Here is a 16,004-nt window from a genome sequence, read left to right on the forward strand (position 1 = left end):
ATCGCGAGAGACAATGCGTCGAATGGAGTCAATGCCTGAGCGTTTATATTAGGCATTTGCTAGACTGGCAATGGCCTACGCGCACAAAACGAGTTACTTGGCTGTTAAGCAAATGCGTAAAACAAACTATTTTAGATTTGGTTATTTTGCTGTGCTGTGCTGATTTACAACTTATTAATTAAGGGTCATTTTAAACTACATATAATGCGGATAGTGTATAAAATACTACTAGAAAACTGGGTAATTGTTAGAAAACTGGGGTTGTGTTACATTTTTAAAGTCCTTGTAACGGATTTTAATAATAAGAGTCCAGTGTACACATTTATACACCAAAATAAAGATAAACACTACCCTCTGCTGGTAGAAAACCACCAGTAAAAATGATGAACCTTTGGGTGCTAGGGGTGTTGGGCGAAACAAGAATGACAGACAGAGGGAGACACAGCACACAGAGAACTGTAGCCTACTAAGCAGGGTTAGTTTACAAAAGAGCACACGATGTTCTTTTGGTTTCTGTTCTTTGCACATGTAGCTATCAGTCATGTTATCCTGCCACTTTCCAGAATACCCACAGACGTGTTCATGGAAATTTCAGCTTCCTCGCTGGTGTTGAAAAAAGGACTATTGTAATTTAATTTAACAAGGGATCAAATCAAGCCAAACCCAACAACAACCAGCGTATTGTGTGATTGTTGTTATTATTGAAAAACGTTTTTTTTAATTTTTTTTTTTTAATTTAAATGTAAAAACTTGGTTAACGTTTTACAGACATATCAAAGCATGCCAGTCTGTATCAAATATGAAATCCATTTAAAGACAGACAAAAAAAGAGAATACTTTTTCAACAAACAAAGATGCCTTAGCTCACAAGCTTTGTATTTTATTTATTACGTTCTTATTCGAAGAGCAGTTAGAGTAGGTATTTAGGCCTACTGCAAGAAAACACTAAACTGTGAGGTGTTATGGACTTCCATTTATGAACAAATAGGTTAAGGCAAACAGTGAAGACTCTCCTATGAATGTTCTCTTAATTTAGCCTGCTAAGGGAGACTAATTCTTCGTTTTCTGCATCTTTGGTATATTTAGTCGTGCCAATACACAACAGATAGGGGGCAGTGTAGCTCCAAAAAACAACCTTGTGCAGCGTACTCGTTTTGTATATTATCTGTATTCTAATAAAACTTTAACAATTCATTTGAAATAGAAATCAGATCCGCTCGATGTGACATATAACTAGATTTTTACTCCACCTCTAAAATTATACAATATCTTATAATATATAGCCTTGGATAGCTATAGGTACATATTAAACAAACAAACAAACAAAACAAAACAAACAAACCAACTAGATAATCCATACAGTAACATCAAGAAATATAGTTTTTCTAGGTCTCTTTAAACAGGATGAATGAACTTTATTTCCCCTTTCACCCTCTCACTCTGCCATACACAATAACTGCAGCTCGCTTCTTTTGTATGTGGATGAGTCTCACGCATGCCTGTGTGAAGGACTAAGGCTTCACACTTCACACTGCGTATATTTTTGTCGAGCTTACGCTTACGCTTCGCTTTTCTGGCGCAGGACTGATGTCTACTCTTCCTTCATGCGTCGACTGCGTCTTTTTCGGTTCCACTGGCGAGATAGAAAGAAGTAGGGAGAAGTTCAGTAAGTACAGGAGCGTCCGACGAGTGGGCGTGTCAGCTGTTTCTGCGTGCTCCGCACTTCTGTGTCTAGAGCGTGAGCGCACTTTACTGGTGGGACGTAACAGTTCTCATACGCTTCTCGACTGCCTTCGAGTTAAGCTATCCAACACCGGCTTCACTGTGGAGAGGACTTCGGTATACTTCTGGGACATTACCACCATGGATGCCTTGCGAGCAGTAGCGTTTTATACGCTATTTGTTTTCCTTTGGAATTTACCATTTTGCCAGTCAGCTGCAATTATATCCTCCTCCGGGGCGAAGAGGAACAAGGGGACCAAAAACCTACATGATGGACAAAGGTCACCCAAATTTCTTAAAGAGGTTTTTGCATCATCCCCAGGTCTAAATCGTCAGGATGATTTTAAGAACTCTGTTGTACCGCACGATTACATGATATCCATATACAGGACATACTCTGCTGCTGAAAAACTGGGTTTAAATGCAAGTTTTTTCCGATCGTCAAAGTCTGCGAATACCATAACAAGCTTTGTAGACAGGGGAAAAGGTTTGTCTGATTACTTTCTGCATTTACAGTGAGCCGTAGTGCACATGTTGATTGTACTGCAGTGTGGATGTCATAGAGCGCATTTCCCCATAGGTTCTAAACATTCTCAAGATTTTGCGCAAATAATGAATTACGGGAAAAAGTCACAAACCAAGCCTTGAAACAAAGAAATTGACAGAGATGGGAAAACTGTTAATTTGTAACGTAATAAGCATGTAACGCAATAAGCATATACATTAGCATATTCTCTATGCGTGGACAGAAATTCAATCTTAACTGTAGCTCCACTTTATATTTCAGAAGAATATATTTATAATGGCTTTACATTAACCCCAAGGTAATGCATCATAAAACACTAATTGGGGCGTTTTTTTTCTAAATGAAGGCAATAAATCATTCACCCAACATCCTCGTGTGCAAGCAATGAAACCTGTTTTCGGCAACTTTCCTATTTGTGTAGCTTACATTTTATTTGAGATTCGATGCTTAGTTTTCTTCATGATACTTAAATGAATTTGCCCTTCTAACCATAGAGACGAAGTGTAGAAATATCAACTATTAAATAAGCCTTCATTTATGTCAGTTCAGCGGTTTTATCGACCAATATAATGCTTATATTTAAGTCTAATAAAGAAACAACTTGTATCAGCATACGTATTATTTATTCAGATATAATGATTTTATGATGTGGTTCTGAGTAAATATGTAATTTAGTTTGTGTTTAAGCAATCAAAGATTTGATGAATGTGTTGTATTGTTTAGAGACTAACAGCGAGGCTTAACGCACATTAACAGAGATGCTAAACTATACCTTATTTTTATTTGTAAATAAACGCTCATTTAGACTTTTAGACAGGCTCATTGGTGAGAACCGCGAACTGATTTGATGAAAAAAGCTTTACTTTTTCTGATTTTGATTTGATGTGTCATCGCCTATGACCCTTCGCTGGACCCTCTGAGGGTTGCTTAGCATCAAACTACTGATTGGAGTATTTGAACTCAGTGATCTAATTGAGTGTTCATGTCATAACATATCAAACACTGTCTGTCCCCCATAAGGAACTAGTTCAGCTTATGGCATATCACCAAAAAGGGAGAAAATTGTATAGCTCCTTCCCAGAGAAGTGGTTACAGTTTTATTTTCTCTTACCTGCATGGGGGCTGCTTTTTGACATTTGCGAAGACGTTTCTCGTTCTTAGTTTAGATTTTGTCAGTGACCATCACGACTATTTAATATTTATTTTCAGATACCAGATCTTTCACGTCAACTTTACTAATTGTGACAAGCAGTCTTTTTAAAGAAATCCGTGGAAGATCCTTGAAAATACCGTGGATTGAATTTTTTAACAGTTACCTTTAAGAGTTTATTAAACACGTCTACGAACAAAATAACTAATATAAAAGTCACAGGCACATTGTTAAACATGCTATGGTTTCTTGGTTATATGCTATACGCGTCATCCATTGCTGAATACTATCAGAATCATTTCCACACAAATGACTTTTAATTATGAAAAGCTACTAATCTTTTTATATAACAGGAAATAATTTCCTCCGTGTAGATAAGACATTTTCCAAAATTTTGCGTCGTTATGGTCGCAGGATCAGACAAGAACAAACGGAATGTATGAAAATTACTTTTGGCACCTGAAGTAACTCATTAAAACGCAGATGGTGCATGCTGGCCCCTGTAGCCACACTGCGAAAAGTTTCTCTCTCTCTCTCTCCCTCTCTCCCTCCCTCTCTCTCTCTCTCTCTCTCTCTCTCTCTCTCTCTCTTTCTGTCGCTCGCTCCCTTGCTCGCTCTTTCTGCAAAGTATATTTGGACACGAATGCATAATCACTTAAATAAGACAGTAAAATAATTGTGTCTGGATAGATTTGTGAATTACTTTCGGTAGCACTAGGTTATTCTTTTTATCTGTCTGTTCCTGTTCTAGACGACTCTTGTTATAGGCCCGTGCAAATGTGATTGCAATAACTTTTATAGTGAGTATAATCAGGCAAAGCATTTTTGAAACAAAAATGTTATCGTTGGCAGAGAGGATGAAATATAAACATGGGAGCATTTTAGTCGGGTGAAGGGCTTCAGTCAGAACTGTTAATTATTTGTTGACCTTGTATTCAATTTTAAGTCTTAAACTTTAATGCAAGCCATACGTGCATAGCAACAGTGATAAACACAAGGCTTCCCTCTGCATTAAATATTTGAGTAATGCCCGTTCAGAAAAGACAAAGCATAGGCTTTATATAATATATATTAGACTACATTATTTCATAGTCTTTGTTATATGATTATTTGTTAAATGAAACAAACGAACAAAGCCTCAGTTTAGTCTTAGAATGTATTGGTCTAAAATAACTATTTTATCAATTTATTTAACCCTGAAATATTAGGCTAGACTCTTACCTGCTGGAATAATTAAACGTCGGCTAGTATTTCATTAAACGCGTTTACTGAAAATGTTACATATGCATAGTCTGTCCCTCCTTAGTCTAAAATATCATTGAAATAATATAGATGTTTCATGCATATTCTTATAAACTTTGTTTGGTGTTTAGCTCCAGAGCGATCAAACGTATTTTGGGTATGATTCTGGTAATGTACTATCAGGCCTGACGGCGAAGGAATGCTTGAATTGTTCTTTGTTCCGCATTGTTTATAGAAGGCTATTTCTCTTGTTGTCATGACCAGAATCTCCATCAACTGACACATGCAACCCCATTTTGTTTGTGCCATCAAAGGAAAAGCAATTATAAGCATAGTTTCGCTTTTTATTTCCCTTAACCACTGCCTGTTAAACAGAAACAAAAAAGGCTATGTGTATAAGACTGGAAGATTTATCCAAACGAGTATTATACACACAAATGCTGTTGTCAGTTTAAACACTGAATATAAAACTAAAGAGAATCTCTTTTGTTGACGAACATTGTCAGTTATGGGTTGTTTTATATTTAGGTAGGACGAACGAGCATAATATTAATGCATGTTTGTTCCAAATAATCACCTGACATTCTCTCTAGTCCCAGTAGTTTAAACGCATCATGACACGGTTAGTGATTTTAGTTTTACCAATAAAACAGGCCGAAGCACAACGCTACATGTAAACGCATGTGTTTAATAATTTAACAATAACAATAATAAGCAACAACAACAACAAATTATTATTATTATTAATATCGTTATTATTATTATTATTACAAATCATGTTCTTGTTGATGTCATGTCACTTCTTGTTTGTACCGCTTATTGTTTGACTTGGCACTCAACGAATACAATGAATAAAGCCAGCAATCCGGCCTGTTTGAGAAAATGTGCCCGCTCTCCCACAACACTGTACACACTAACTGAATCTGACTGCAGTTATTTCTTTTTATCTTGCAGACGATCTCCTGCACTCCCCTTTGCGAAGACAAAAATATCTGTTTGATGTTTCAACTCTCTCAGACAAAGAAGAGCTGGTCGGAGCAGAATTAAGGATATTTCGAAAAGTACCGGAGGGTTTCCTTCCGTCTCCGACAGGTCTCTGTAACATTCAGTTGTTCCATTGTCGATCAGGCAGGGCCCTGGATTCCAGGAGCCTTGATCTTCAGGATTCCCAAAAATCAGGATGGGAGGTTTTGGACGTTGGGGAAGTGTTTGAAAACAGACAACATTCAGCTCAAGGGAGCCAGCTTTGTCTCGAGCTCAAGGTAGTCCTTGGTCAGAAAGACACGGAAAGCGACTTAAAACAACTGGGGTTTGACAGGCACGGTCGATCACAACAAGAAAAGTCAATATTAGTGGTTTATACGCGGTCCCGGAAGAGGGAGAATTTGTTCAATGAGATGAAAGAAAAGATAAAGTCTCGGGGCTCTCATAGGTCCAAAGAAGACATTGGTCTTCAGTTTAAAACAAGACGCAGACGGAGAACGACGCTAAATAACCGTCATGGGAAAAGACACGGCAAAAAGTCAAAATCTAGATGCAGCAAAAAGGCGTTGCATGTAAATTTCAAGGAGCTTGGATGGGACGACTGGATCATTGCTCCTCTGGATTATGAAGCCTACCACTGCGAGGGTGTATGTGATTTTCCATTAAGATCGCACCTGGAGCCAACAAACCATGCCATCATTCAAACTCTTATGAATTCTATGGATCCAAACAGTACACCACCCAGCTGTTGCGTCCCCACAAAATTAAGTCCAATTAGTATACTTTATATCGACTCCGGTAATAATGTTGTTTACAAACAATATGAAGACATGGTAGTAGAACAATGTGGCTGTAGGTAGCGACCCTTTTAAAGCAAAAATATAGTAACTTTAAGAGAAGCTACCCGAATAACTCGAATTTGTGTCCAAAATGAAGTCAGTTAAATTTTCTGTAAAACGACAGACATTTCAAACCATCACAACGATGTTAATTCAGAAACAAAAAATAACTGTTAATAATCTTGTACGATAAATTGTAGTCATGCTCATGATGTCAGTATAAGCTCTAAACTATGAACAGATAGCAACAACCATATTTATGCAAGTAGCCCGTTTTCAGTAATCAAATGGATGGTTTTTAAGACATTCCGTTTTTAATAGGCTAATATTGTTATCTCTCTCATAGCTTGGTCTATACCTAAACAATTTTACATTATCCACGTATCCTAACGCGCAAAACATCTTAAATTGGGAATTTCTTGTCTCTAGGCTAGTAACATAACAAAAGCTAGATTTTGTGCGTAACCGTCTCGACAGGATTGACTGAGGATTTTGTTACACCATTATCTATGTAGACTCAAAAGAATGGGGCGATGGGCACCTGTTCAAACGCAAGACAGAAAACGGATGACTCTTGCTCATTGGTTGCGCCTCCCTGCTATGTTAAAGGGCGTAGTTATCTGGTAGTGCGTCTCTTTGACCAGTTCTAGGTAGCGCTTTATCATGGTCAGCAATGCGTTATCAAGACATTTTTCCTGTAACGGTGAATGTAATTTACCAATTTTAATTACCAAACACAGAATGACGTCTGAAAAGCAACATTTTTGTGTCTATACTGAACTCCTTATTTGTCTGTTTGTGAGAACCTCTGTCCCAACTCGATCGAAAGAGAGAGAGCTAGATAGATAGAGAGAGAGAGAGAGAGAGAGAGAGAGAGAGAGAGAGAGAGAGAGAGAGAGAGAGTCTGAGAGTCTGAGAGTTTCTTTAAAAGGACAATGTACCAGCGACTGATTATGGAAAATACACTTGAGTGAATTTTATATCACAGTGCCTGGACATTTGACTTATGAGTCACAGTGCCTGCTAAAAAGGTCCACAGAAACTTAAGTTGGACTCTGAAGAGGCGTATATGAGCAAAAAGACTAAGATGAAAAAAGAATATACATCGTCGCTAAATCTTCACAAAATGCACTTCACAGCAATTGACTGTCCAAGTTCATGTAGTCAGGAGGCTTTTCCCGACCTATCGACTGTTGAGGAAAAAAGACTCGTAAGCGAGATTATATTTAAATGCACATTAGCTTCGAATGCACTGTTGTTCATTATTTGAGCTGTAAATATTTGTATAGTTAAAACTCTAAAAGTGCAAGGAATTGAGAAATGAGCAGCCACATTTCTTTGTAAATATACATTTTAAATGCACTCAAATCGGTATAATTTTTATTCTATTATTTTATTATTTGTGATGTACAGAGGTTCAACATAATCGTGTGTTTCTTACATTGATAAAAATTAATTTAAAATGTATTCAATACTTGCTGAGGGTGGAAATACCAATATCAGTGTCTACCTCATTATTGCATAGGATTTAAGTTTTGAGGTGCATTTTGAGTTTTTCCCAATTCTATATACAATATATCAATGGATAATAATGCACACTATTACTGTACTAATAAAATGAAAAATACATTATCTGTGTGTTCCTACTGGCTCACGAAATCCAAAGTCAACTGAAGTTTTTCCTCACAAAATCATTACACACCTGACAAATGTAAAATGCTCTTGTGGTTGTTTTGATCAGCTAGTGAGCTGATAATTAGAACATTTTTTTCTGATTAAAAACTCACTTTAGATCTACATATATGTAATGACAATTTGTACTTCAAATGTTTAAATCTTAGAATGTTTTAAACTGATTTTTAATGTGAACCACATGACACATTACAGTCTTTCATTTCCCAATATATGTATGGTCAAATAATCAGCTCAGGTTGATAGGTTCTGTAGGCTATTCATTTTCTTCATGCTCTTGAGTGAATGTGCACCTTGTGCTCTGACCTCCCAGCATTTAAACTCATGGCCATAAGAGAGAAATCCAGAGCCTGTCTACACTGGGAGCCAGTGTATGATCAACAGACAGCTTACCAATGAATTAGCCATCCCTGGGTCAAGTTTGCTTAACACTGTAATGTTTCCAAATCTTTAGATCAAAAGGTTTAAAAACAGGGATTGCTTCCATATAGGTGATTGGCCTTGGCCTGGAAACAATTAGAAAATTGCTTTGAAATAGTATATGCTGTCCAGACTCCGGTACAGTATCATGTCACTCTACATGCATCAGAGAAGGAAAAAATGCTAAACATTGCTTTTAACTGTCCCAGCACATGACAGCTACGGTGGTAATTTCTATCAGGATAAGGGCTGTGATGGCATCAGGAGTGTCAGATGGGATTTAGCCAAGATGCCTCGACTTATCACCAATTAGAAACATGTTAATTTCAAAATAGACTAAACAGATAGCTATATAGGGCTCAGTTCACAAATGCTATAACCCAGGCGTGCAATCAACCCATTTTCAAAGGGAAAAATAGTGTCCTTTCCATTTTTTTTCTCTGAAGACACATCATGGCTTTGTTGCCTTTTAGATTGATTGTAGACAGGGTATGAAGCATTGTACAGAAATATTAATTCAGAGATGCCTGTGTCTGCCAATAAAACTTGTGTTTACAGAAAAAGGACAAAAACACCATGGTTGCAACAGACCCTGCATTTCTAAGTCTGTATCTTTGATTTGATTAAGATACACCAAATAGCGTCTGGGCTTGCTGAAGAGTGTATTGAGACAGGAATGCAGTAGATCCCAAGTGTGTTTAGAAAAAAGGACTGTGGAGTTTACCATTCCCAATTCCTCAGTGCATTCCAGGGTTCTGTGCATTTATGAGTAGATGGCACTTCCCCAGTCTATGGAGAGCAATCTTCCTTTGGCTAGGAATATATCTTGAGACATCACTGTTTATTTAAATGCTGTGTCTTGAAAAGTTACAACCAGATGCCTGGCAGAAGAACAGATCATTTTTAGTGCAGATTTAGAGAATGGTTTTCTTAAATGTCTTTGACACATCCCATCTGTGTGCTGAGCTATCATGCTGGCTATTTGAATCCTGTGGAGATGATGCTTCAGCCCAATCTGATACTGTTAACACTCACAGTCAGGCTCAGAATGCAGACTCCGGGAAGTTTTTACTAAATTTCAGTGTACGCGCACACACACACAGACACACACACACACACACACACACACACACACACACACACACACACACACACACACACACACACACACACACACTTTATCTTATATAAACATTCTATTTCACTAGCAGCAGTGGGGTCCTCATCAGAATATTTAGTTTAGATGCACTAGGTTCAGGTCCAGGTCTGCAGTTCAAACCTATCAGTAACAGCAGTTTTGTTCAGAACTAGATTCAGTCTGGAAAAACAGTTATATTATGTGGGTGAATTGGTGAAATAGTTTATGCTTTGGACAAATGTACAAATCAGTGTAATTTGGACAAATCACTGTAATTTAATGAAAATCCTCTAATATTTACTTTATTTAGCAATTTACTTATTTAACTTTGTACATCAGCCTGTCAGAAAAGCTTTCTTACATAGAATGCCATTGTATGTCAAGCATGTCAGGCTGAGGTAAAAAGACGGCTATATGAATCGAGCGATATATGTATTTATTGTTTGTTTGGATGTGTGCTTGTGCATGTACATTTATGTGTGCACGTGTGTAGAGACAGAAGGATGGCAGCATATACAGATGGGAGGATGGGTGTGTGTGGAGCGGTGGCAGATGCCTGGACTGACCTCCCAGTGCAGTTCTGTATTGAGCTACAACAGAGCCTACAAAGCAAGAGGCGTTCCCAGACTTTACACACACCTGTCTGCACCATTAAAGCCAGAGGTCAAACATGTCTTGAAATCAAATCATATTCTCTTAAAAGAACAAGCACAAATATCTTTATCACCCACTGTGTACATGAGCTCATCTTTCTGCTGATTTTCAGACCCACTGGACCTCATACACTGCTGTATTCAAAGGACAGACCAGGATACTTGGCAGCTGCTCATTAGAGCAATACACAGGACGGAGCTGTGCAGGGATAACAAAAGCCTGGGAGCTTCCTCTAATGGGGCATCTGCTGGCCTTCTCCTGTCTCAAGTAAAGCAGGCAGGAGGCTCCTGGCCCCTGCCCCAGCCAAGCCCAGGCACTGGGGACTACTTTTGGGGCTTTAGCTTACCTGTTAATCACATTACTCCATGAGCTCCAGAGGCCCGTCTGAAAGCAGAGTCAGTACTTTTACCTTGTTAATGCAATCTCTACTTCAGATTTAATTGAGCCTTTATGGAAAAAATCTTTTTTCTTGCTCATGCTTGAGAAGATTAGAATACACATTAGGGGTTGTTGTGATTAACACTGCGGACCTATGAGTGTGCTAAGAACTGAGGCTTAGCCTCACGCATGCCTGACAAGATGCTTTGTTTATCTGTACATCTCCTTGAGGAATTGTCAAATTTGCTCTTAGGCAGCAGCATTCAGCTCTGTAGTTAAAGACAATGACTTGATGTTCGTTACTGTTGTTAAATGCATGAGTGTCTTGTCAGAGGAGTAAGCTAGAGTGTGTGCTAAGAGCAGGGTAAATTTGCACAGTGGCTTGGACAATAGTGCTGTTTAGTAACAGGGCAGGGACATGACCTTTCTGCCACTCTCCATCTGGTCCTACAGCTGAACGCGTGCTTCTAACGCATCCTTGTCATCCTTCAGCATTCTCTTCACTGGGAAAGAGAAGGACCTTTAGAGGGAGAGATGTGCACCTCTAAGCCTGCTTGATTTCAAAAAAGCTTGTGCCAGAGGGAACAATAGTGCATTTGGAGTTGTCGGGTAAAATGATCCACTGAGAAAAACAAACACTGGGCTCGAGCTGGGAGCTGGTGAGAACAGACTCTCCAAGAGGGCAGCAGTGGGGCGGGCTGGGGGCCTGATCGCAGGTGTTGATTGGTGGCTTGCCTTGACAGACACCTACAGGGCTCGGTAAAGTCCCAGCTTTCACTTAAAAATGGGTGCCTGGGGTGTCTCAAAAGGTCACAGCCCCAAAGGCTCGCACCATCCATTAGCCATGAAGCCTTGCAGCATACCTGCCTTGCGTTTCAGCTGAGCGCAATACAGTTAACCTCAATTACGTTTGATTAGGAGGTGTGCAGAACATACGGCCGGGGCCGGAGCCTCCACGACAGATCAAACATCAATTATGCACTCTCAGATCAGATGAACCCGGCTGTCGTCGGCTCAGGGGGGCAGAGAGGGGTCATGTTCGAGATGAGGTTGCCCCACTTGCAGGAAGAGTTGCGTCAGGTCCTCAGATGGCATTGTGTGGCTTCTGTCTGTCTTTGCAGCTTTACAGCTCTGCAGTCACGTGGTGGTGGGTAGCAGTGGTACACATACTGTGAGATGTACAAAAGAGGGGCATGTGGGATCTGGCAGAGACCCAGCCCTCCTTGCCGTAATTACCCCATTACGCCTTAGTGGCCGATGGAGCTGTTACAGATGTTTTATGACGATGGCTGAGGGGAGCTTTTCATTTTGTCTCCCTGATGAGGGACAGATTTATGGTGCAACTCAATGATTCCATTCAAGATTGCAGTTCCACACACATACACAGCACCCTCTCCCCCCCCCCCCCCCCCCCCACACACACACAGTGAAACAAACACACACACTCAGACGCACACACAAACAACAAACAGATGAGTTGAACTGGATGTTTTTGTAAGCTTCTGTATGGGGAGCCATTTATTTTGCATGAGTTTGCACCCATGTGTGTGTGCTACACTACTCTTCATATATACCAAATATTTAATCAAGTTTTCTACAAGTAGTTTTAAAAGATATAAGTTTAGAATACCAAAATACCAAAAATGTTGCTGAAGGCAACAATTGTTGCAATAAGCAAATACCAAATGAACAGAGGACCACTCTAGAGGGTGCTCCACACCAGACCTCTCTTTCCCATGAATTGGAGATCTGTTCTCGATTGTTTCAAAATTATGTGGGAAAAAAATGTAATCACCACATTCATAAATTATTACATTAGGGTAGCACATACAGCTAACAAAATAATTATTTTTAAGAGCAATTACTTCTTTAGTCTTCAGAAGTCCTTGCTTCCCTGTGGTTTCTGATCAATGGCATTTCTAGGTGTGTTTGTTCTGTGGTTTCCTCAGCACATCACCTTTAATCCTTCACCACAGATAGAAAAAGTTCATGCTGATAAAAACATTAGACAGGTCATGAAAGGAGCAAAAGCAGTAAATTAGGGCTCATTTTGAAAAGAGGTATTTGAGACGATTAAAAAAAAAACTTGAAGCTATGCCATTCTAGTAGAACTTAGGCTATGGGGGTTTTTGCTTTTGGGGTTTGGACAGTCATTGTGTTTAAGTAAGTGCGGCAATTATGTACAGGTCAATATTAAACTACAAATTATTCCTACTGTGCATGCTAAGTGTGGTATTCTAGAGGACAGTCCTGTGGTCAATAACAGATAACGGTTGTGTCTGAAAGCTAATGATTGAGAGTTGTCAGGTACAAGTAATTTAACCAGCTAGGCTTGAGAAGGAACGGTTAACATTAATCATTTACTAGTGTGACACAATGGGTCCTGGTGAGACCAGATAGCTCTGTGCAGCAAGGGCTTTGTGACTTGAACACATGCTCCTTGTGTTACAGATAAAAACAAGACTGACAGTCTTGATGCAACCCTCAAAATGGGAAGTAATTTATTAATAAATTAGTTGCATTATTGTATTTGTGTAATTAAAGTAATTTCAGATGTTTTTAAAGGAGCATTAAGCTATTCCGAGTATATTGTGGATGTTTGTACATTGTTAGTTCCTCCTCTGAATCTTTTATATTTTCCTTTAAGGTGAGCAAGATGAATTTTTCCTTAGGTCTTCAAGTGTATGTCTAATTGTGTCACCTTCCTGTATCTGTATGGGCAGATGCAACTTGATCTGATCTTCACTTTTTTTCTTGTCTCTCACATCACTTAAGCACCAGCCACAGAGCTTCTGTGGTCCAATATTTCTGTTTGCAGAAGCCTGACCTCTTTCTGAACTGTTGTTAAGTGAAAGGTACTTTCAGCTGTGGAATCAAATGGCAGTAACCATATGCCTTTTGACTGATACAAAGGTGGCAAGCGAGGGTTGTGTGTGTGTGTATGTGTGCATGTGTGTGTGTGGTACTTGGGGAGTTAGAAGTGCACATGCTATGGAGAAAAGTGTCACCTCTCTTTGTGGTGGTCAGGTGAGTGTGTGTTTGGAGGTGTGTGTGTGTGTGTGTGTGTGTGTGTGTGTGTGTGTGTGTGTGTAGTGTGCGTATTTAGTGGTGCTGGCTAGACATGCTGTGGAACAGAGAGGCTGTCTGCTCTGCTGCTCAGATGGTGCTTTTACATGGATGAGTGCAGTGAGCAAACAGCATTCCTCTCTTTGTGCACAGGTTTGTGAGTGGCTGTGCATGCCTGTCAGAGGGTGTGAAGCATTCATAGGTGTGTGTGTGTGTTTGTGTGTATATAAGTGTGTAAACTCCAGAGCTTCAGGGCCAGCTGTAACATACCCCACTTGACCCTTAGGTTCATTAAAGCCATTAAAGCAAAGAGGAAGATGCACATTCTTTTTTATCCTATAGCTCACACAGCATCTGTCCCCAAGACTCTGGCAAAAAGGATGCCATCTGCAATTGTGTATCTGACAGATAGAGAGCAAAAGCGAGAGCAAACGAGAGAGAGAGAGAGAGAGAGAGAGAGAGAGAGAGAGAGAGAGAGAGAGAGAGAGAGAGAGAGAGATCCTCTACCCAAAGCTTTTGTTTAAGAATAATGTATAAAAATGATGAGTATGTTAGAACCTGTCAGAAACACATTTCCTCTATAGAGCAACCAAAACTGGCCAAATGCAATATTTGTTGTTTTGGCAAAAGATTGTATACTGCACATCACAATTACATAAAGAGGCAGTAACACTGAGAGAGCCCTATCACCATAAACGACACTGATGGTATAAGTATGTGCCGACGTCCTCTTAGAGAACACACACATGAATAGACTCACTAACAAACAGCCCGACACATTTTAATGATCATAATATGCTACTTGACCAAGAAAGGGTTGTGCGTGTGGTGGTGGTGGTTGTGGTCAGGAGGGGGGTGCTTCGGAAAAGGAAGTATGTTTAGTACAGAAGCCACATTAATTCATTCCTTCAGCTTGTCTTTGAAGGGCACATGCAGCTATGACAGGCTAAACGTTTCCAGAGCTGTCACATTTCCACCCAATCCTAAAGGGTTCTTGCAAGCACTCTTTCTTTCATGTTTGATTCTATTTTCAAGATTCCATGATAAACAGAGCAGGACAGGCTGGGGTCTGTGGATGAGAGGAGATGGTGTAGCAGGACCAAAGGCAACGTACGCCATGTCTGGGCAGCCAGAGGATCCAGATGCCTTTGCAAATGAGCTCTTTGTCTACTTCAGAAGGGGCTTGAAATGTAAATCCAAATTAAGACCTGGAATTTGTCTTCAGTTTTCTAGGATGCCAAGGGTAGTGCACCAACTCAATTTAATTTATGTTCCCCACTCCCTAGCCCCTCTTTAAATGCAGCTAGGGCTTAGCCAAAAGCCTGCTAAAGCAGATCCTCTAAATACGTGTGAGAATTGAGTCACTCACTCTGCTTTAATGTTTGGTTAAGACTGTTTGGTTAATTGGTTACAAAAAGTAAACTATTGTCTCACAAAAACAATCACATATAAAAGAAATGATTATAGATTATCATTATAATCATTATAACAGCAGTGTTTACATTGTAGGTAAAGTAGTGCTCATTTGAAAAAATATTTAATTATTAAACATATGAAAGTAAACATAGACATAAGAAAAATCATACAGGATACTTAATATTAAATGTGCAGTTGTACTGAAGAGGATGCAAATTTAGGCCATTCAACATGTTCCAGATAAGGTCCTATACTATCTATCTCTGTTTCTCTATTTCTGTTCTCTCTCTCTCTCTCTCTCTCTCTCTCTCTCTCTCTCTCTCTCTCTCTCTCTCTCTGTCTTTGTCTCTCTCTCTCCCTCTTTGTGCTTAAGTTTGTGGAGTATTTTGTGTGCTTACACAGTGTTAAAGGCCAATAAAAGGCTCTTGGGGAAACAGAGCATTTCCAGCTGAACTTTTCAGCTAAGGCAGTAAAATGAATGTAAACTGAAGAAAAAGAAAGAAGAAAAAAGAAAACCGAGTGTCCATAAAAATACAATCATAAAAATACCAGAACTGTAGTGAAACATCTTTTCAGTATTAATAAAATCTCCAAACAAGCCCGCATTAATTCCTAAGGTTTCATAACATGGAGTGATTGGAAGCTCCTGTTACAGTCTTGTTAAAGAGTCCTCTTTAGAAAGGGCTGTGGTGGTGTACCAGCACTAGTTGTTCTATAAACCTGCCCTCTGCACTCTGAAGGATGTGAAAAAATATGAGCGTGCCAAATGTGAAAACA

General features: G+C 39.4%; 1 protein-coding gene across 1 annotated transcript; it reads left to right on the plus strand.

Moving 5' to 3' along the window:
• The first annotated feature begins 1,706 nt into the window (after window positions 1-1,706).
• gdf6a (growth differentiation factor 6a) lies at window positions 1,707-8,092 on the plus strand. Its single transcript, XM_027024275.2, has 2 exons — window positions 1,707-2,209; window positions 5,595-8,092. The coding sequence occupies exons 1-2, from the start codon at window positions 1,864-1,866 to the stop codon at window positions 6,482-6,484; spliced, it is 1,236 nt and encodes a 411-aa protein (XP_026880076.2). The 5' UTR covers window positions 1,707-1,863; the 3' UTR covers window positions 6,485-8,092.
• Window positions 8,093-16,004: the final 7,912 nt, after the last annotated feature.

The sequence above is a fragment of the Electrophorus electricus genome, chromosome 10 (assembly GCF_013358815.1).
Source record: "Electrophorus electricus isolate fEleEle1 chromosome 10, fEleEle1.pri, whole genome shotgun sequence".
NCBI classification, from domain to species: Eukaryota; Metazoa; Chordata; class Actinopteri; order Gymnotiformes; family Gymnotidae; genus Electrophorus; species Electrophorus electricus.